At 37.5% G+C, this 23,920-nt stretch overlaps 1 protein-coding gene across 7 annotated transcripts in view; it reads left to right on the top strand.

Annotated features, from left to right (window-relative positions):
- The window catches only part of UBE3D (ubiquitin protein ligase E3D), a 90,099-nt gene that overhangs the window by 47,130 nt on the left and 19,049 nt on the right, over positions 1-23,920 (top strand). For 5 of the 7 annotated variants that reach the window (XM_088138052.1, XM_088138064.1, XM_025164917.2 and 2 more), the window contains one exon: positions 9,442-11,241. Coding sequence is in view for 1 of the 7 variants with exons in the window: in XM_088138061.1 (XP_087994187.1) it covers positions 9,442-9,462 (21 nt within the window). In the remaining 6 variants the exon portion in view is untranslated. Of the gene's footprint in view, positions 1-9,441; positions 11,242-23,920 lie in introns of those variants that run through there. The other 2 variants (XM_025164918.2, XM_088138045.1) reach the window with 2 other exon arrangements.

Genomic DNA, 23,920 nt, shown 5'->3' with positions numbered 1-23,920 from the left:
GATATTTGCACTATTTAATAGCAGTATAAATTGTCAACTGAGAGCCTATGTTTTTCAGTCTGTGTGTGTGAATCCTATTTCATACAACTGTTTCATGTTTACATGCTGTTAACTATTACATGTGGGAGTAAATCTTTGAAGTTATGTATGCCAGGTCTAAACTATCTGTTCCAAGAAGAATGTGCCTCTAAACTTTTTGATTTTTTTCCATTTCTTAGTTTTAGGATCCCAGTGAAAGTAGATAATAGCATAGACATTATTATTGATAAGCTGAATGATGAGATTAAATGGGAGCACACCCACTTTAAGGGAGGAGTGAGTGGCTTCAGGTGGAATTTTTTGAAAGAAAGAAAAATGAAAATTGGTAACTTTAATAAATGATTAAAAGGAATTCTTTCTAATTCCTTTTTGAATACAAACAGTTGAAGCTTACTTGACATCTTCAGTCTGCTATGCTAAAGAGTGAGATGTTTATACAGGTAGTCTTCTTTTTACATCCACTCGTTTAGTGACCATTCGAAGTTACGACAGCACTGAATGAGGGTACTTATGATGGGTTCTCATAGTTGCGGCCATTGCAGCGTCCCCATGGTTACATGATTGTGATTCAGGTGCTTGGTGATCGGCTTGCAATTATGATGTCACAGCAAACTGCAGTCACGTGATCACCATTTGTGACCTTCACTGCTGGCTTCCGACAAGCAAAGTCAATGGGGAAGCCAACAGAAGGTTGCAAATGGCAATCGCATGACAGTGGGATGCTGCAACAGCACAGGATTTGCCTAATGATGGCAACTGGGACTACCAGAACTGCTGTCGTGAGTCAGCATGATCATGTGATGTTGCACCTTATGACCACATCGCTTAGCAATGGAGTTCCTGGTCCCAATTACCGTCGGCAAGTGAGAACTACCTTTAGTTCATTTCTGCTTGCATTGTGTGGTGTTTGTGATATAGTAGTTCTACAGTATATGCATGGCTACATAGTGTTTTTGAAGAAAATGTGTTAGTTACACTAAATAAATCTTGTTGGAAGTTCTCTTGTTAAATTTCATTAATGCTTTATGCTTCCGCAATGAACTAATTTAATTTTACTCCTGCTGCTAAAGGTCTAGGCATTGTCCCTCCTGCCTCCACAAGTTTTATTAAAAACATACATCAGTAAGGACAAATGCAGCAGAAATTCTGCATCTAAAATTACTTGTAAATTCACTGCATCTGTTGCTTCTTGGTGTAAGTAGATAATAGTTGTGAATGGTAAGCTCCTGATCACATTTCAATCAAACATAGGTTACCAGTTATTTCCTACCTATAATTTTGCTAAGTAAATTGTGTACCCAGCTTCTCCTCAAATTGTTTTTATCCTCATTTTAAATCTAAACAACTCTCTGCTCATATTCTTTTTCTGAAACTTTCTACCCATCGAACATGATGAAGGGAGAAAATCAGGGAGTTTCAGAGGTGCAGAAAGTCATTTGACTTTCAGATATAGTGAAATTAATAGATTTGTATCTCTTACAGAGCCATCTAAGACAAGGTGTTCCAAAATTAATTGGTCTTTCACTCCTTCTTTTTACTATTCTATTAGCTTTTTTAAAAAAGCTGTCAGTAGCAATACATTTTGAAAGTCGCTACATCCTGTCTTAGAATGTAGGGTCATTCCTATGGATATGGCATCCATTTGAAAGCATGTATATCACATTTATAAAAATAAATTCTTCTGTGATCATAGAAACACTTTTGTCATCTATTAGAGTGCCAGCCCTTCAAGGTAGATCAGACCAGGAAATCAAAGTAATGAATGCTAATATTACTTTTATTATAAGGTCACAGTAACAGAATCTTGCAAATCTGAATATGCTTATCCCCTCCCTCCCTTCATTTTCATGAGAACTAGGGAAGGGAGGGTCTTGTCTGAGATGCTTTCTCAAATTACATTTCTGCCCCGACTCAGATTTCTTTTATCTGACCGTTGCCTTGGTTATGGCTCTTCCTCCTGTTCCTCAAGGTTATTCCTTCTGCCTATTACATAGAGATAGGGCAGACTCAGGACAAAGTTCCAAAGTTGCTTGATTTAGGTATTTCTAATTGAATGAGTATTAATTAATCTCTGATTCCTAGTACATCACCTCTCAGCATCTGTATTTGTCATCTTGGTATGCACTGAGTTGCTAAATTTCTAAAATGACTCTTTTTCGGGACTGCATTCAAAAGCCCTTTCAAGTTTAGACATAAGAAGCATAGAAACAGTTTAGCATATTTATATGCCAGAAGTTCTCAAAATGAGTGGGGACCCCCTGTAGGGTCACAAGTAATTTAGAGATCACAGATTTTTAAAAACCTGTTTATGCTTGTACAGGCAAACTGGGAGCTTGCTTCAGGCTTTCTTTTGCCTGTACATGCCCCCCACTGGTTCACAAAGTTGGAGAATCCCTAGGATATATAGATTACATTTTAATTTTTAAAAGTAAGCAGTATATTAATTTCTTGCCCACAGCTAGCTCCAATGCAGTTATTATTGTATTCATAGGGGGAGGGTCACACACATTTATAATTTTAGAGTTCTCAAGTTTAAGAAACCCAGTTATAAGAGACAAATGTGAAGAGTACCAGTATATGATTTCTGGGATGGAAGATAGATCACTATGGCAGAATTGTTACTTTGGTCTTGACATGTCCTGATCAAAGCTCCATTCAGATGGAACTGTGTAGTCCAGCTTTCTCCTGCCCTTCCCATTTTTCCTAATAAGCCATTTTGTTAATATATCTTAGTAATGAATATACCATAATGACAGTATAACTTGGTTCATGTGTAAATGGTGGTTAGCGGCAAAGGAAGAAATTTGCATTAGGATTGGTCAGCACTGCGAAGAGCATGAAACTCATTCAGGTCAATATCAAATCACCTATGTCTCATTAGCTGATTCCTATCTACACAGGAAGAGATAATGTAAGAAGAAACAGTGATAACATAGATGTAGACACTGAGACAGATATTCATTTTCTAGCTTCCCATTTCCTACCCCACATGGTGAGCATATGCAACAGGCAATCATAGGTACACTGTACTATTGAAGCTGTATCTCACCCTAAGTCTTTCTGATTGCCTAAATTTGTACTTGAGATATAGATATCCATCTTGCTTCAAAACATATTGACGGTATGCAAACATGATAAAATAATTCAAGTATAACAGTATAAGACCATTTGAATCAGCCCTGAATCGTTGCTATAAAATTGTTGGAGAGAGAGAGAGCTTACTTCATGTGTATCAGGACTGATGACCTAATTGAGTAAAATTGCTGGACTTCCATCATATACAGAGCCACCAGGCTGGATGACATCAGTGGGCAAAACTTCAGGCAGACAGCATCCCCTCCTTCAACCTAGACACAGAATTCCATTCCTTTGTGCAGAGGAAGATTGAGAGGAATCACTCCCTACCTCTCTTGCCCCAGAAAAAGCCATCTCTCTGATCTGGGTAATATAAAATGAGTGTGAAAGTGGCAGAGTCAATAGAGTAAAGGTGTGTTGCATATAATGAACATCCCCTTCTTAAGTCCTACACTGACATACCTGAGAATTAAGGACGTTTTGGGCATAACTCAGATACCTACTTTCTCAGGGCTTATGAGTGTAATGCCAGCATCAGATTCTAAATATGTTCTACATTCCATACATGGCTAAATCCTGTTTAAAAAAATAATGTTGCTGCCACCTATGAATTTGAATTCTTTCTCCCAATCATGTTAGATGTCATGCACACGTTTACTTAGAGCAAGTTCCATTGGCTTCAGTGAATTACACATTTTAGTTTCTTTTAGAATTTCCATTGATTAGAACTTTTAATGGTTTCTTAAAAGAGAAAAGACCTGGTGTCAGCAATATTTGTGGATCTGTGCTTTCCTGTTCAGGGCTTAACAAATGTTGCAATAGGATTTTAAGAAACCTCAAAGAAATCACTATTTCTGTGTTAAGAGCCCCACATAACAGTTTGATGCCTTCTAGGCTGGAGAGGTGCAGTCAGGTGCCCATTCTCTCCTTTAAATCATCTGGGACTGAAATTTTATTTTCCACTTTGCTATTAGCCAAGGTAGACCAGGTTAGAAACAGGTGTAGAAGTTTGACTGAAACTATACTTCATTGATACACGCTATGGAAACTGAATCTTGAAAGCATGACTGTTTTCCCTTCCCTTTGTCTTGGGCTTAAAGCATGCTTTTGTTTTTATAACCATTTCTGCATAGTTATGGTCAAACCATCCCTATGGCTCTTTAATTTACTTTTCTTTTTTTTTTCATTTTTTTACCACTTTAAATTTCATTTTTGGCTAATGGAGTTCATAAGTAACCTCTACATTTTCACCTATCTGCTGCTGCCATGACACAGTGTTTTCCAGTAATCTTATTTGTTTAAAGCAATTATGTCCCACTTTTACTCCAGAGAGGTCAGCTAAGTGTATACATAAAACCTTGTTAAACTTTACAATAGAAAGTAGAGTCATAGTCATTGGCATCCTTTGGAAACTCCAGTTATGCCATTATGAATATGCATCAGTCATGTCATTGCATAAACATCATGCAAGATACATCATTTGCATGCTCAGTCATGACATACATGATGTCACTCCCCTTCCCATGGATACTCATGGTCACATTTTAAAAGTCAAGAAGTAACAGATACATGCTATAAAGTGATTTTAAATTCTGATATTGTTAATAAAGAGAAATGCAAAATATGAAGATTACTAGAATTCTGCAGTTGAAGCCAAAATTCTGAAGATCTGAATAAACAGAACAGCCGAGGGGCCAGAAGAATTAAAGGTAGGAGAGCCCACTGCCAGAGTTAGGAAAGAACACTAGTTAATTTTCTCTTTGTAAACAGCGCTCACATATCCTAACTAGCTCTGAGGCACAGTCTTCTGTTTGTTTACTGCCATCTAGATAATTTAGTATAGGGAATTCAGTAGCTGAGGCTTGTAGATTTTTGCAGTAACTATCATATGCAATATCATCACTAGGAAACTAGGAAAGTCCTTTGGGGACCTTTTGAAGTTTTTAGTTCAAGTTATGTTAATGTTAATCAAGATTAGAAAATGTTAATGAGTATAGAACCCTAGTGCTAATATTAGTAAGATAGGCAGCTTAAATCAAAGTTGTGTAGCCTGTGATCTTCAAAGGAGCATCATTCTTGATTTTGCTGAGACGGTGGTTAGAATGCTCTTTTCTGATTGGGATACCCAGGGAGAACATCTGGTCAAACCCTTCATAGCTTCTTAGGTACAACTTCTTCCCATGTTCCTAACGCAATTATGTGAATCTTCTTTTGGATTTTCTAACCCCAATCCTTTACCAGAGGACTGATTAATCATAGTTTTGAAGAATATGAGCCAGGAAGTTCCTGGTTTAGATATCAGTTTTGTTAATTCATTGGATAATATTATGACCAAGCTAGAAATTCAACTGGAGATTCATGATATAATTCTAGTCAGGTATTTAGTTTCCATTATATCAGGAAATGCAACAGTGGGAAGTTGCAATTGGGACAGGAAGTATTGTGGGGGCAGATCTGGGTTGGATCAACAACCTGTTCACCTTCAGTTCATTTGGTTAAGTCAGTGAGTGACCATGGCTGCTTTTTAGTGAAAGGAAACCCTCAGGAGATGGTTGCATACATTTACTTTTTCTCCTAGCCAAAGCACAAGAGAATGCATAAACATTTGGCAGAATTAAGAAGGCAAAATTCAAGATACTTGAGAAGACAGGTTTTATTTATAGTCTTTCAGCACTTTGTAGGAGATGTGTTCTTTTGAGCTCTTGCTTGGAAAATTAGAAAAAGAAAATAATAAAGTACAGCTATAAAGCCCCAGACCTTTGCCAGTTTTTTTTTTAAGCAGTTTTATTTAGACCTTTTTGGTTGTCTTAGGTTGTGTTTTTGTTTTCTCTTGCTCCAACCCTCACAAATACTGATCCATTTTGCCGTACTATAAGGAGTAATGACATAGTTCATACAAAATGAATTGGGTTACATCAAGCATCATCTTGCCAAGTTGAATCTGCCTGTCTGGTAAGAACATCACAAGGTGGCCTGTTTGGGTACCTCCTCTACTTAAGGGAAGGAGAACATGGACCAGGTGGCTGGCCTTTTCTGTGCAGTCCTTGTATTTTGGAACTCCTGGCCTCCAGAGGTTCAGGCAGCTCTTCCCCTCCTGAGATTTCATAAAACTGTTAAAACAACATTATTGTACCATGCTTTTAACTAGCATTGAAATAATCTGTTGGCCATCTGGGGAATTTATTTTAATTCTATTTCTTTTATTTTTGCTTTTATTCTGTATCTTTATACTCTGTTGTACCTTACCCAAAGTCTATGGGTTAGGGTGGGTTAAACACACACACACATATACACACACGGAAATAGGCAAGAATTTACAAAGTGTATTAAATGACTCTTGCACTGGTACCTATGTCTACCAGAAATAGATCTGTTTGAGCTTAGTAGGAATTACTCTCACATAAAATATATATATATTGCATCCTTAGAATCTTTACTATATATTTTATATTTATATTTATCTATATACCAAATTTGTCACCGCCCATCTTGTTGAAATGACTCTGGACAGTTTACAACTAAAAATATATATTGCACAACTGCAACTTTTGACAAATCAAGAATTTAATGGGTCATCCACCAGTACCCACCTCTTTGTTTTGAACTTTTGTAGGAAAAGGAAAAAAAAAAAAAGCAGAAGCCAAGAACTGGTGGATGAATTGGTTTCTGAGCTGGTATATCAAGTGATAATAATGTTTTTCTCTTGCTATATACAAGCAGGAAATTCAGTAGAACTCTGTAGTGGTTTTCTTTCTGTCTCTTGAAACACCAGAAGTTGGAATTAGAATGACATACAAGCATTCAGTAGAGAGTTTCAAGTTGATATTGGAGTGTTGCCTATTCTAAAGCAACTAGACTGGTAAAACATAAATTCATTTCAAGAAAAGGAATTAAGTGGGTATTTATGTGTGTATTTATGTTTTAGCTTTCTTCTTCTGGGATGAACTATAGAAAGGCAGGGTTAGCGTTATGAAGATAATATTGTAAAAAGTTGTCATTTTTAAGATTAGGGGGAATGTTTGCTTTGATTTATTGTGTTCCAATGAAAGCACGTTTCAGGTGACACATTTTCCCTAAAAAAGTAGGTCCTCTCACCACACAGGTCACCTATACCTTTGAAGATTATGATTTGTCCCATTCACTTGAGAAATCAGTTGCCAAATTGGGGGAGAGAACAACGTTCCTGTATTGATACAAGTGCAGATTGTCTCGTGAAGGGTTGTCGGCCGCTGTGAAAAAGCAACCCCCTTCCCACCTGAAATTAAAACTTTTATGCTAGGAGAATTTTAAAAAGTAACTAAAATTCATAGGCACTTTGGAAGTTTCATGGTTCTTTGGGGGGAAAAAAACCCTTGTGACTAATGTCAGGTCTTCATGTGTCATGTTGAATTGCTTGTCCTTTTTGTAGCCAAGAGGGCAGTATTGAAAAATAAATCCATTTCTTTATCTTATTCAAGCCACATTCGGTTTGCCATCAGAAACTTTGGTTTCTCCTTTGACTTTGAGCTTTTCTTACCTTCTCATTCATTTCTTGTATCTCAGCATCTCTATTGCCAACTCCATAGAATTTGGAAGGCCTTGTTTTCTTGAAATGCAGTGCCTGTCAAGAATAAGCTTTTCTTTCCCAGCTTCTCTAAACAAGCTATAGCATCTGCCACGTGGTGAAATTTGCCATTGCAGTTGAAACTAGATTTCTTCCTAAGCATTTTCAAAATGCTAGGTAGTAATGATTGCTAATCTGAAGATTTCATATATTGCTAGTTGAGAAAAGTAATCTCCCCTTGATAAAACATTAAACAAATATGACATAGATCTTGCCCGATGACTAATGTTCTGAGTTAGTCGTCGGAGTTTGGAAACCAAAAATGTAGGTTAGGTATATAGGTGTAGCAAAAGCACTGCATACTTAAACTTGTGAGCATTTTCTTGGATTAACAATAGCTTCAAATGTCTTAACTGCATATGCATTTTGGGGAATCTGCTTGTGTTTCCACCTTCAGAGAAGAAACAGGGATGTCCTTTGCATGGCTATTCGTAAGTAAGCCTCATTGAAAAAGAAAGAACTGTTTTGTACACAGAAAATCTTTGCTCAGTCTCAAGCATCTTCAGATAGGGATGAGAAAGACCATTATCTGCTGCTTTTGAGCTACTTTGTGTCAGTAAAGACAGTGTGCTGAACTAGATGGACCAATGGGTCAAATCAGAATAAAACAGTTTCCTGTATTATTACCATCTGCAGCTACTTGGATTTTTTGCATTTCATTTTCAATATGAGCAAAGTTAGCTGTCTTCAGTTAGCTGCCTTCTTTGCTATTTTCCATGATACATGGCACCTCTTAATAAGAACCGAGATACATGGAATTTTCTAACATGACAAATAGAATAATGTTGATATGGGGGCTACAGGGAAGCACTATATCTTTAATTGTCTCAGGAAATAAAACATCACTGTTCCAAAAATCACAAAGGGGGGGGAGGGAGATCAGGCTCCATGTTACAGGGCTCTTCCTGCTATGTTCATGTAGTCCTAGAACTATTTTTCCTGGGTCTTTTCCCTTCAATTTTCAGTAATCTCTTAATGATGCAGTATTCAAGCAGAACATCCAAATGAAATCTAAGAATCCTATCAAAAACTGCCCTCCTGTATATTGAAACCCCAGCTCACAAAGCAAGCCAAAGGAGATTGTTTAGCACTGCTTTTGAAAAGTCCCATTTTAACCGGTATGCCACAATGACATGCAATCACTAGCTATCAGCTTTTACTGATTTTATATCTGTATTCATCCTGTTGTTTTTATCTTAGTGATTACATTTTCTTTGAATTATTGCAAATGGGTGTTTATGTTTATTTCATAAATTGATGTATATCATCATAAGAAGTGTATTAATGTATTAAATGAGTGAAGATGGAACTAAATGCCCAGATTCTGTCAGTGAGATTCTTCAGGGCATATTAAGTTTTGAAAGGAATTTTGACTAACTCAAAGCAGAGCATTTTTTTGTTTCTTTGTTTTCATGAAGTGAAAGTTTCTGTATGTGCTTGATGTTAGTAGTAAATGTTGTATTACATCCAGTGCATTGAATGGTTTCAATCTATGATCAGAGGTCAGAAGAGATAAAAGTGAAAATGCTGTTTCTTGAGAGCACTTTCTCCTTTGTAAGTGATTGGAAGACTTGTCTGCACTGTTTATCTGGCTATAACTTATTGAGAATGGTTCTTTTCATTTGTGTGTGTGTGTGTGTGTGTGTGTCTGTATATTGGTGTGTATGTGTTGAAGCTTAACTGTGCCGATGCTAATTTTTTGGTTATATTTTGTTTTCTTGCAGGTTGCATTTCTGAAACTGTAACAGGACCTGTAAAGAAAAAATCCTCCTAGGCTAACCTTTGTCTGTAAAGAATTGTGGAATGTAAGAACTCAAGTGGAGATTATCTTTCTCAAAGTGACACTGATGATCCTGAATCAAAAAAGAAAGCTGTATATTTCAGCTGCTGTTTGTTGACTTTGGAGTCTTGAGATATTCAGAACATTTGACAGAGGCAAGTTGTTCAAGCATAGTTTTAAAGCAAGAGTTCAGAGAGTGAATTAATTTGAAATGTCAGGAGTCTGAGATCACTGTAACTAACACCCTACCAATTCCCCAAGGAGAAGGCAATTATCTTCTGAAACAACATCAGCTTTACAAAGAAGGCATGATAGCAGCTCCTTTGCCTTTTTTGAGGAATAAAAACTAGCTGCCAGGATTATGTACTGGATATTTCGATGTCCAAATGGAAAAGTAAACTTCAACCCTTTATGGTAAGCTCTGTTTTAGCTATAATACTTTTGATAGCCCATGCAAAGCTAATGGGTTAAAACAAGGGTTCCTAGATTATGGGTTGGGATTTCCCCTCACTGGAGAATCTAAGCAACCTAGAGTGTCACAATGCTGTAAAAAATTTGTGATGGGGCTTGTGCAGGTAAAGTGAGAGCACTGTCAAAACCTACTTTGGGCTTTGCTTTTCATTTTGCTTGAGTGAGCCCAGAGGGAGCAGTTGCTGTACCACAATGTTTAAAAATCTCTGTGATGTATGAAGTAAAATTGAATTATTAAAAGTGATAGATTTATTCCTTGCGCATTCTTAACCCCAGTGAAATCAATAATTTGATTTGATGGGGGCATTCACACAAATTCATTTATCATTTTAGGGGGTGACAAATTTGGAGAGCCATTGGAGTAGAGGCTGCTTTCCATATGCATGTGCTCCAAACCAACTGATTTCTCACCATTTTATGACTGATACAATTGTAAAGGGCTATGTCTGAATGATATGAAAAAGGTGGAGCTGGGAAATGATGTGGTGGACATGCTCTGATATGCCCCATTAGAAAAGATGAAGTTTGTCCAAGAACAAAGGAGATGAAGAAGATGTCACTGGGAATATTTCGTCCTTATAACTAGACATGTCATAAGAAGGAGTGGGATGTTGCAGAGCCATGCAAGCTGTGTGATAAATTTCTGAACATCATGTTAATAAGCTTTTAAGAGTGCCCAAAGTGCTTTAGCCTAGCTATGTGGCAGTACCCAGCCGACCTTGGCGGAATTTGAAAGCTAAGTAGGGTTGACTTGGTTGTTACTTGGATGGAAGACTATCGGAAAATCCCAGGACTTTGGCTAAATTGAATAGCCACAAACAAACTCAACAAACTAGAAAAAGGCAGTACCAAACCATTTCCTACATTGTTACCAAGAAAACTACATGAATTGTGTCATGAAGAAGCCAGGATTTGAACTCAACTTGAAGGAAATTTACTTTTTAAAGTACCTTAGTATTCCCCATACCTCAGACCAAATATTAAGGCTATTTTCCCCCCTTTTAGACAATGGACAATATGAATCCATGTACAGTATATAAAAAGACTGTATGATATATTGTGTCTTGAAATCACATAAATTATATTGCAGAGCATAAGGCAGTAAGCCATGCAGATCTCAGGAGCACTTGAATTCTTAGGCTTAGTTGCAAAGATAGTGCCAATGCGTTATCAAATGGAACAATGAAATGCCTTATTGAACTCTCATGAAAGTGGTATAGAATTGATCCATGCAAATATGCAATGATTTCGAGAAATAAAAATATGCACCATAGTCTTTAGTGAATTTTCTTAATTGGCTTTCTTGTTAATTCTATATAAACAGTTAAAGACTGCACTGCTATATACGTCGTTAAATTAAGATGACATTTCTAATATGCATAGTTGTGTCCTGCCACTTGGGTTTTTTTTTTTTTTTTTGAAGTTTTACTTTATTTCAGCCAGCACAAAAACAAACATAAAAACAGTTCCATTGCACTGACTGTTTTTTCAGGTTACCAGACTTGGCCTTTAATAGACTTTGATTTATGTGGTCCTAATAAGAGCAGAACAGGCAAAAGCCTTTATTGGAGCGTTGAAAAGAAAGTAGATACAAGACAATTTACAGTGTGCTTAGCTGCAAAATGGTATTGTGCAAATAGCTGAGGAAATATATCCCAGGCACTTTATTAGGAGAGCTTTAAAAAAATAAATGGCATCTTAAAGCAGAAACTTGAGCAGTTATTATCGTTCATTCTTACTTTCTGTTAAAATCCTAGTATGAGGCTGTGACTTATAAACATAATTTGGCTGTTACCCATTCTGCTCCTCAGTTTGTGAAGTAAGATGTCCTTTCCCATCTACAAATGGGTTTGTAGCAATCCAGGCATGTTGGCAGTTCTCCATTTATTCAGCAAACAAATAATAGGAAATCCCACTAATTCACTATCAGCCAGAAAGCAACAGGAAAAGTGTCAAATTGGCTGCTTCCCATGAAGGAAACAAATTAACCAACCTTCAGAAGAAATATTTAAGATCTTCCCAGAGTCTCTGCAAAGTAATGTGTTCTTTGTAAAGCTAACATCAGCAATGGAGTTTCCAATAGAAGAGAATATCTGTAGCTCAGGGTTGAACTGTGGAGTCCTTGGTGCTCTCTGAGCTTGGCTGTTTGCTTGCAGACGTTTCATTACCCAACTAGGTAACATCATCAGTGCAAGTGAGTGTGGGGTTTGCTCCCTGTTTATATACAGTAGCTTGGAGTTTTCCTTGCTAAATACTTTTGTATGTTTATCAAATGCACACACTTACAGAGGGAGAGTGCTGTAAAGGTACCAGCATTTATGAGTCTTTTTGTTAACTCACTGTATTATTCTTGCATTTAATTTTGTGAAAGGAAAATCCAGAAGCGTAGTAATGTATATTTTAAAGCTGTCCTACAAATTTTATGAGTATAGATATTTCTAGCCTGGCCAATTCTTGGCCCCAAATATATTCCAGTTAGTAAAAGATATTTACTCCAGATTTCGGCATATATTCCTTATTCCATTGGGAAATGGTATAAAAATACAGTTTCTCTCTGTGGTGGAATCCTATCCATACATTCAGCAACTAGAAATCTGAAAAGTTCACCTTCCGGGTGGGAGAGTGGGCAGCTGGGTGAGTCTCTTCCTTTTCTCCTCTTCCCTGCCAACTAACAGCCAGTGGATTTTAGTTTTTTTTTTTTTTTAAAGATCTCCAGATATGCATCTTCTTATTTAATACAAATCATTCACTGCCCTGACTGTGGGCAGTTACTTACTTAGAACAATTACTTATCTGTTCTGTAGTTATAGTGTAATGTTGGGTAATGCCCTGTATACCTAACTATAATTTCTGGCTTCTCTTCAGTGATGATTACCAAAAAAGTTCATTCCTAAATCATAACTTTTCATTATGGAGAAAGAAAACTAAAAAAAAATCCTATGATTATAAGATTCAAGAGATGGGAAATGTTATCTGATGGAAATAACAGAAGTAAGTTGTCCAGAAAGAGAAGTCTGTGCTGATTATTTGCTTTACCTGGTTTGACAGGTGTCACTGATTCTCATCCCTTGTCACCAGAGTCTCAATAACTGTGTGTTTGCACATAGGGGCAGGTGTATCTTTGCCAATACTGCAGATTTAATTACTGCTTTGCCTGCTCTGCTTGCCTGAAACCTAGCAAATGAGGAGCATTTAACCAGCATGCCACTAGCACTATCCTTGGTCGTCTTATGTCAAATATGACTAGAATGGCAAATGGCCATTTAAATTTCTCAGAATGCCATGATAACTTTACCTGGGGTCTCTGCAAATAATCAGCACAGATTTCTCTTGTGGGAAGATAGCTGTTTCAGCCACCTAGGAAGAATTGCTGTTTTGCTCTTATCAAATATGCCCCGAAAGTCCCATCAGCATAAAATGTCTGATGTCCCCTCAAACATGGAGCTTCTGTGTATATACTTTCCAACACAAATTATGTGGGATTCGGAACAAAGGTACACTGTGAGGACAAATTGCAGCATCAAAGTCTGCTGAGATAGAAATATCCCTTTCACCAGGTTTGCCAAAAGCTTATGGCTAAACTTTTGAGACAGAGCCAAAAGTACCACTTACAGGCTTCTCTGTGTGTGTGAATGTGTTTGTGTTGATTTCATTGCATTGAAAAGCTTTGGGCTACCTATATCTCTTCCAAAAAAAAAAGATATTTCTTCAAGAAAAGAGTTTCAAAATATACATACCGGATGAACAAGGCACAAATGTTAGAAACAGATGGAATTATATTGAATTATATTGCTTGTTTTGTTGGTTGAATGAAATCTATTGAGTGGAAGGAGTATAGGTTTAGTACTGTCACACTGTAGTTATTTCATTGGATTTTAATATTGAAAAAAATAAGTCTCCTCAAGCTTTGGAAATTCAGATGTACTGTAAAATCTGCAAGATTAACCTGGCCTTCAGAGTTGAGATGTAATCAGGAGTTGCCAGGAAAGTTTGAAAGTCTTCCCTTACATGAGCCTACCTCTAACCTTAGATTTTTGTCAGAAGCTTAACTGAGTCCCTCTCACTCATTCTCTCAATGAGGACAAGCTTTCTCAGCAGCGGTTATGTGTTATTTTCGAACCTTATTCCCACAGCAGAGTTTGTTCCATATTATACACATACATCCATTTTGACATCAAGCTGAAAGAGTTTTATTTTCAGAGAACTCAAGAGCGCACTTGGCTATTCTTTTGACATATTTCACTTTCTTTGGTATCTGATTTTAGTTATGCTTCTTTTTACTATTTAATTATTCTATGTTTTATACTTTACGTCTGTTCTCATTGCTGCCCTGTAGTCCCAGAGTCAAAAGTTGGGAGATGGATAAGGTCCGAGTGTACTTCTCTGGGAATAAGTCTTTAGGAGAAGTAGAGGAGGAGTCTAATAAGTTTTTAAATGCTTGTGTTTCCTTGTGAACAGGCTCTAATCTCTATACAGCCACAGTTCATTCTTGTATTTTAGAGTGTACTTGGCATATATTAGAGAGCTTGTTCTACTCTTATCTGCAGGTATAATCTTCCCATGCATTTAGTTCTGCTAAAATATTTGTAATGGATGTGAGGAAGTATATTGGCCATAATCCGATGGTAACCTAGAGTTCACAGACATGAGCCAAGCAAGAGGCCCCTGGCAGATATCCAAATTTCTTAAATTCAGAATCCTTTTTTAGGCTTATCCAGATGGGCTGCTAACTAGCCCAGATTACTACAGTAACTCAGTATTTAATTGGATAGCCTTTTCAACATTTTTATTGCTTGCATAATTCACCAGGAAAGGGAAATTTTTGACCTGACAAAATCTGACAAAAAAAATTCTGCAATCTTGATATTATCCAGTAAAGAAACAAACATACACAACACAAAGCTCATTAATAACTTGTTTTTTTTTTACTGTGATTATAAAGAAATGCAAGCATAGAGCAAAGCATCAGGGCGCTTTATTATGAAAATGAGGGCCATCTGTCCTGACTAGTCATTCATTTTTCTTTCTGTGATTTATTTTAAGGAAAACAATTCTGCAGAATTAGCATGCTTGATTATTCTCTCTATTTATTAGAAACTCCGTGCCCGAATGCACTGAACAAGTTAAAGCTGCTTGGCAAGAGCTGTCAGATAGGAGGGCTGCAATGAAAAACGATCCCTGTCAAGTAAAAACTGATTTGGCATCATTAAATTTAGGCAAGGTTTTCATGCTGCACAGCCGGTCAGACAAACTCCCACATTCAGGTGTGCCCATTATACTCAGGGAGCTGTTACCTGCCAAAAACATCTTGGACTTGCATCTAGGAACACTTGTTCCTTGTCAAATTATATCCAAGTGTACTGTATTACAACTTTAAGCGCTTTTTTTAGCCCTGCATCTCCTTGTACCAGAAATCTCTCCTTGAACCATAAATAACTCATCACACCAATAGAAGCGAATATGCGTAGCTCAGGGTTGAACTGTGGAGTCCTTGGGGTTCTCTGAGCTTGGCAGTTTTCTTGCAAACGTTTCGTTACCCGGCTAGGTAACATCTTCAGTGCAGAAATGTTTGCAAGAAAACAGCCAAGCTCAGAGAACCCCAAGGACTCCATAACTCATCACACCTTTGCATTTTTTTTCCTTCAGAAATCAGTGTTGCTTGATTTTTATGTTGCCAAGACACACACATGAATATATATGTTTTGTAGGTATACGTTGTCCATGGAACTAGTTCAGGTATCGTCAGTTTTCAAGGTAGGGCCAGGTCAGGAAATAGACGCTGCAAGGACTATTGGAACTTTATTGTTGTAGGGTATAATAACAGAATCTTGAAAGCCTGCCAGACTTTCCTTCTCTGTTATACCAGGCAGAAGCAAGGGAGGGTTATTTTGAGTCTCTTTCTCACACTCTTTCTTTTCCCAGGGCTGAGATGCCATTTACGGTTTCTTGTATCTGCTAATGGTTTTTGCATACCTTCACCAACTTTATCTCATCTTTCCTCTACAAATAGATATATTGGACAACATTATTCATATGAGCAGAAAAGCAGCTATGCTGCTCCCCATTTACCACTATGAAGATAATGTGAGATTTGAAATCTTAGTATCTACATGAAAACCAACAATGTTACATTTTGCATTCTCCGTTAACGTTTGACCAAGCACCCAGTGACATTAGGATTAACAAGCTTCTTAAGTATAGATAGGATGGTGTTAAGATTTCTACCTAAAAGGATGGTAAATACACACATTACATAAATTGGTACTGGCAGTGTCTTATGGTTTCTGATAATGTTGTTGTTGTTGTTTAGTCGTTAAGTCGTGTCTGACTCTTCGTGACCCCATGAACCATATTGCGCCAGGCCTTCCTGTCCTTCACTGCCTTTCCAATGATAATTTCTCAGATTTTAAATGCTCTAGGAGCTAGCATGTACCTCTTTCCAATCGTCTGTAGATGGAGATGAATTTTTTTCTGATGGGGAAGGTAGTAATTATGAACAATAGACCAGTGTTTCTTTAAGTTGGCATTGCACATAGGTTTTTAAAAGCAAGACAGCTAAATCCAGGGGGACCTTCTTTGCAATGAATTAATTATTTTGGTGGTTCTGCATTCTCTGAGAAATTAGGGAACTATTCTTGACTACCCTCCAACTCTAATGTGTATGTTGACCTTTGAAAAATCAATAACATATCTCTTAATGATCACAGGGAAGTTTTTATTATTTAAAATGGGTGAAGAATGGGTAAGTCTGAGTAAGTCTCTTTTTTAAAAAAATGTATTTAAGCATTTATTACTAAGAAAATTAAAAACCCTTCTTAAGAGATCTGGTTTGCTTTCATTTTTAATAATAGTCACCACCACCACCACCACATGAGTAATTGGTTTTTACTATTGCCTAGTTTAGCAGTTTCCTTCTTAGACCACTGTGCTCCTTCTGAAATTCCCTTTCATAACAGAGCACATATTGGTGTGATGAACTGAACTTACTGCATACATTCTTCCGACTTAGCTTCTTTTCCACCCATCCTGATGACACAGGTCCACACGATTTGCAAGACTACATACTGCCACACCAGGGATCCCCAACCTTTTTTAGTTTGGTAGGCAAATTTGGAATGCTGAAAACAAATTGTGGATGCTAGAAAGCCTTGCCCATTCACCATATAGCTGGTGTATATATATATATCAGTGTTGTCCAAACTTGGCCACTTTAAGATGAGTGGACTTCAATGGCTGGCTGGCTGGGGAATTCTGGAAGTTGAAGTCCACTCATCTTAAAGTGGCCAAGTTTGGACAACACTGATATATAGCATCGACTTATTAGAATGTAATGTAAAGATAAATAAGGGTTAAGAGGCAAACACAACCCTCCAATACAAGTACAGCAGCCTGTCATCAAGTTTATGAGGTCAGTTTGGGGCCCAGAAACTTTCTTGCCAATAAAGGTGATGCTGGGGCCTGGCACTTCGCTACACAGCCACCTGCTTCCTTAACATATTTTTTTTCAAAATGATTTTTCCCCCTTCATTTTGGAATGGGAAGTGCCATTGGCACATGGATTCCCCCTCTGACTATGCTTCACCAACTGAAATTTACCTCAGTAAATATTTTCCATCTCTCATTTCCAGGGATTATAATGTGACAACAAATACTTATGTAATCCTCAGAGGGTGATTTGCAAAGCAAGCAATTTCAAAGAAATGCTTAGCATTAATATTACTTGACTGTAAACTGAAACATGCTGATCTGCATTTTTAGAAGAGATTGCAGTCGCATACTAAACACTGAATTCTGATTGTTCAAGTATCTGCACATAGCCGTCGGGATGTCTTTTTAAAATTAAGAAATGCAGCTTGCAATAATCTTCTGTAAGTACCAGCGGGTCTCATTTAGCTGTAAAGTCATTATCTTATGCAGAGGGAATACTGTATGCAGACTCTAAAATCACTGGATGCAATGCTGGATTCTCTGTAATCATTTCACAACTTAGTTTGACAGTTTCTCTTTTAGAAAGAAAAATTCCGTGGAGAAGGATCTGAAAGAGGAATGTAAAACCATGTAGGTAAAAATCAGCAGAGAAAAAGAGAGGATAGATTACAAGCTTGGAAGAGACAAAGTTGCTTCCTCTTTCACTGCTCTTGAAATGGCCAAAAAGAATGTCCATCTGGTCATCTGGCAACAGATGGTAGAAGAGATTGTGTCATTCTTTGTGTATGCAGTTCAAACATGATAAACAATATGAACTTTCTTGATTAGTTCAATTGCTCGGGATCTGTGGGTATGCCAAACAAGGTCTTTGTTATTGTGATGGCCCAGTTGTAAAATCTGCTTCCAAAGGATTCCTGATTTCATCTTGTTACTGCCTAGTTATGGGATAACAACTTGGCATTTGAGAGAATTACTGAGGCATCCATGGCTGATTTGTAATGACTGGAGGGCTGTTTTTTACTGTCACAGTCATTTGTTTCATCATCTCTTTTTAAATTGTAATTATGTTAAATATGTGTCTCTGATTTTTTAATTTTAATGTTTTGATAGAAAAAAGTAGGACTTTATAAGCACAACTGTTGTGATCAAAGCTGCTGTTAAAATTTTAGTCTAATACCTAGAGATCTAAAGTTGAAAAACACTGGTAGAGTAGAAACCTTTGCTTTGGACGGATTAACCAGGAATTCCTCAATGCAGTTGTTTCTATTTCTGTATTCCTTTAATAAGCTGAACTTCACTAGAAAATTATGGTTAACTCATAAAATGGGACTACAAATGGTTTGCGGTTGTGGAGTATTGTGAAAAAGAGAGAGAGAAAGAGAGAGAGCGCACATATACTAATTCAGTATTATTATCTTCCTTACTGACAAATTTATTTAATGCTGTGTATGTGTGTGTTGCTTCAAGAAAACATTTAATGTTCCAACCAATCTATTTCTTTGGCAAATACTGTTTGATAATATAGCTACTTAAAACAGAACTTTCAAGTTGGTATCCATGTCTAAGGATGGTGAAAATTGTGGTTGATTCAGTTCCTAGAAGAGAACTGATAGATAGGGCTATATATGAGCTTTGCTGGATCCAAGCCAATGAAAATTAAATCCATCTGTAGTTGGTGGAATATCTGATAAATAAATTTGTTTTTATAAATCTTCAAACAGGAGCTAAATTATAAATAAACCTGAGTTATCTAAATTATCTAAAATTATCTAAATCACTCTTCCATATACTTATTTGTGATTTTTAATGTGACAACTACAGTTATTCAACACTGGTAAAAATACAGATTTATAGAATATTATTTTATATAGTCAATATCCAAAATATGCTGTTCAAACAGGGAGCCAGAGTAGTTGCTACAACAAGCAACTTTCTGGATTCAAAGTTTTGTAATAGGAATGCTTTTCAGAAATTTTGGGACAGAATTTTTCTCAAGAAAACAGAAAGCCAAACTGAAGTTTCAAGCAATTGACAGCTGAGAATCCTTTGAAGTCTAATCCAACTTTAACATTGTAAAGGTTATAAATGAATTCAGATTCATGTATAACCTTTACAATGTTAAAGTTGGATTAGACTTCAAAGGATTCTCAGCTGTTTCTCCGTCTTTCCTCTGGAAGTCAGTTTAAAAGTTGCTATGACTCTTTTCTGAGTTTAATTCTTTATTATAATATGTGTTGAGCATAGAAAAATCAATACACAATAAGGTATATAATGTATAATATCGTTCTAATGAAGACAAGCTTTATAACCATTGAAATCAATCAATACAGGTCTAGATGGCGATAAGAGGTTATACATTTATTAGCTTCTTAACAAATCAGGGGGAAAATCTCAACTATCTGCCTGCTATATTTTCCTTTAATTAAGTCCCTTTCTAAATAAAGAAAAGTTTGTGTACCTGTAGAAATGGTGAATTCTTGATGTCTATAAAACTGATTTATCAGTGCCTTTGTTTGTTTGTTTATATATTCATTAAAGGCTCCTGAAGCCCAGAAACTCTCAACTATCAGTCTTTTTCTCTATGTAATTACTAATGTGACCATCTCAAGAACGGTAGCTGGCAGTTGCCTGCATTTGACATATCTTGAATGTGCATAAAAAGGTTGCCTACAGTTGCAATTCAGTAAATTTTAGTGTCCTATGCTACAGAGTTGTTACGGAAGTTGTTGTGACCTTCAAGTGCTAGTTTTTATGGCATTGCCTCATATATTATAATATTATAAATGTTGTTATGGATGCTAAGGATTCAGTCTATCTTACTGTTTTCATGCATTTCCATAATCTGGAAATCCCTGACTCAGCTCTTACACCTATTGTGCCTAATGCTTTCCTCTCAATTACAATTTGTCATGTAATTCAGAGTTTATGCCGTTTATGATGGAACACCAAAATAGATATTGTTGCATTTCTCTTTTGATGGATTCCAGTAACATTCATAATTTGATAAAATGTAGGGTACCTATGGACATACATTTTCTATCAGAAAAAATAACGTTCCCAACCAGTGGAGAGTTCAGTTCCCCTGATAGACTAATTCCCCCTCCTCATCGCAAAAGTGGCAAAGGAACTGAAATTCATTGTGTGAAGCAGACAAGCTGAAATCCTCTAGAAGATTTCATACCGTTGCTCATGGATTAAATACACACCAGAGCTGCTTACCACATTTGATTGTTTTCCAGTCAGTGCAAAAATGTGTCTCACTAAAAGACAAAAAAAAGAAGCAGCTTTAGTGAATTCCAAGGCAGTTCTGTATTTTCTCTTTCACCATTTCTCCCCTGGGGAGCTGGACCCCTCTGCAGCTAGCAGCTATGGGGCGTGTGGTTCCCATTGGTGGGAACTCCTACCCCATTGGGCCTCCCAGCTCCTGCCATTTCCTGCCTTACTCTGGTAGCTTTGGCATTGAATAGCACCTGGTCATTACCCTCCCAGAGGGTTTGCTGCTCTTCTCCAGCCCGGTGGCTGGTCATTCTCTCCTTCATTTCTCTTCTCCTTTTCTTGCTTTGCAAAGCCAATCTGGCCGGGGAAGAATTGTGTCCATCTGGAGGAAGCACTGACTGACTCACTTTTGGGAATCCTCTCTTAATGGATGGTAGGGAGGACCTATGGGATATAGGGGATAAGAAAGGGTGGGAATAAGGACCCTTGGAAAGGATTGAAGGCAAGGCCAAGGAACCTATGCTGGTTACTATCTTGATCTTGGTAGCGGAATTCTGGATAAACACAAAAAGAACTATTTATGGTGGCAACATGGGGGTAGGGTTTCATTATTGCCTCCATTCTTCACACTTTCAGTATGTTTTTTGCATAAAGTCTGCATTTTTACACTGAGCAGTTCATAGGGATAGAAGGCCTGCCAGCTAGGTACACTAAATTTGTGTATGATTGGAGCATAGCCTGATGCCCCAGTTCTCCCCAGTTGTTTCTCATCTTGTCAGGTTTTCAAAGTAGACATGCTAAAAAAAACAGGCTTTGGAGGGATTCCAGGAATGTTTTATTGTTGTAGGGATAATAATAGCATCTTAAAAGCCTGTCAGAGTTTCTCTCTACCCTACCTTGTACTAAACAAAATGGGGGGGGGGAATTTTTAGCTTCTTTCTCACATTTTTCTCATAGGACTGAGTAATCTTTTCTCAAAGCCCCTCCCCCCTTTATAGTTTGCTCCTTCTTTCCCCATTCCCAAAGCCAGGTCTACATTCCTTCATTATCTGTAGATTTGAGTCCAATTATATTGCAGGTAGTCCTCATTTAGTAACCACAACTGGGATCAGTACCTCCGTCACTAAGTGAAGTGGTCACTAAGTGGGAAATCATGTGACCGCGACTGTGCTTTCTGGCTCGAAACTGACAAGAGTAATCAGTTTCACACCTTCAGCTTTTGTTTGCCTCCTAACCATTCTCCTGCCCTTTGGAATGCTCAGCCCGAGCTGGGATAATTAGCAAGAAAGGAATTAATGTTTGCATTTACATTCATTGGAGGGGAAGAGATTACAAAAGAGTAAGCAGGCACACAATGGGAAATACACATTGAAAGCAATTCACTTGGGCTGGCAGCCGTGAGCATACTACGCATACAGCCTGGTGTAGTCCCCATTGAATGCCTGCTTATTCTCTTGTAATCCCTTCCTCTCCAATCTCTCTGCTCTGGGGGGGGGGGGGGGGGTCAGGCACAGGAGAGATTGCCTGCAGAAATTGCTTGGTTTTTTTCCCCCTCCCACTCTTGCAGAGGGGAATGGGGAATACACCGGCAGTATGGGTAGTATGCATTGCTTTCAATGTGTATTCCCCATTGTGTACCTGCTTCCTCTCTTGTAATTCCTTCCTCTCCAATCTCTCTGCTCTGCAAGGGGGAGGGGAATAAAACAGGTCAGATTGCATACTGACTGTAATGGTGATCACGTGACTGAGGGATGCTGCAAAGGTCGTAAATGCGGGCATTGGTCCTACAGTTATTTTTTTCAGCACTGTGGTAACTCCAAACAGTCGCTGAACAAAGCAGTCAGTAAGCGAGGACTATCTGCACTACCAGCCTTCATGCAAACCTTCAAGAAAGAATAGAAAATCCTGGTTTTCAGTGGCAGTGTTATAAGCGAGTACCATTCATCTAGCCTTTCTTTCCTCATTGGCAGCTGATTCTGTGATGAGCCTGTTCTCTTGTCAGCAGTAACAGCTACTATCCCTCCACATATGTGAGACCTGCCTTCAAAATATCTCAAATGCTTACATGCTTTCTGGAACATTTCAAGTTTAGACATGGTGCAGCCAGAGTTGCAAGTGGATCACAGTTACCTTAAATCAGAATTGTAAAGTTGCACATTTTTTGGTATCTACCAATATATTTTGTTCAGAGCCGATGTGTTTTCATGTGTGTGGATAGGTTGTCCTGTGTTTAGCACTGTAGTTCAACTGTGTGCATTTGTGCAGGGCAGGAACCCTGCCCTCTTCAAAGAGAAAGAGAAATAACGAAAATGAAAATCACACAGATGATAAGGTGGCAAACTCAATGACTGGTTGCACAGAACATTTTAAATATCTAGGCTAGTAGTCAAACATCACATTGCATCACATTCTTACTCAGAGGTAAGTAGGATGGCAGCCTGAAATTCATAATTTTAATGAATATTCTTCAGAATATATTCCTTTATCCACAACTGCAAGTGTTCTGTTATGTCAGAGCTGTTCCTACAAGAACCAGGACATTATTCTGAAGCTGAACTCATTATCCATAAGTGTGAGATCTTTTTATTGACCTGCCCTGTTTCTACAGCTAATAGAACTGTCACTTCTGCTGTCATTCTCATATCATCTGTTCCGGAAACCTATTAGAAACTTTGAAGGAAACACAAGAAACAGCCCTTTCGAGGACACAGAACTTCCCAAAATAAAATGGATTTCTACCTGAACTATGCATTGTGAACTAGTCTTTATAATTAAAACTTTTTAAAGAGTATCTAAAATTAAAATGTTAAAATAATTTTAAAATAGTAACATTATTTAATCTTATTTCATATGCTATCCTGGAAATTCTGATACAAACATCTCAGCCCATTTCAATTTATTAAATTTATAAGGCCACTAGCGTCCATTATAACTTTGGGCAGTATACAATGTTAACACAATTTAAAACAAAACAAGACTCTGTGTGTGTGTGTGTGTGTAGAGAGAGAGAGAGATCTGGAGCTATTTGTTTAATAGCAATTAATGTCCAGACTAATTAATTTTGTAATTTAATTAATAGTACCTGGCTGATGTTGTCTGGGCTCAAATGCTAAACAGGATTGGGTCTGTTAGTACTTGGATGGGAGACCACCAGGGAATCTTAGGGCTAAAGGCCAGACTGTGAAGTCAAGAAAACACCCCAGAAAAAGGTGATATACTGCTGTCAAAAAAGCTCCATGGATAAATCCATGCAATCACCAGAAGTTGTGCTATACTGGAAATAAATGTTACCCTCTTTCTGTTAACAA

Source organism: Python bivittatus, unplaced genomic scaffold, assembly GCF_059951505.1.
Source record: "Python bivittatus isolate LINGU-HERP-01145 unplaced genomic scaffold, Pbiv_v1 ctg000020_np1212, whole genome shotgun sequence".
NCBI classification, from domain to species: Eukaryota; Metazoa; Chordata; class Lepidosauria; order Squamata; family Pythonidae; genus Python; species Python bivittatus.
This window is presented reverse-complemented; position numbering and strand designations above follow the sequence as displayed.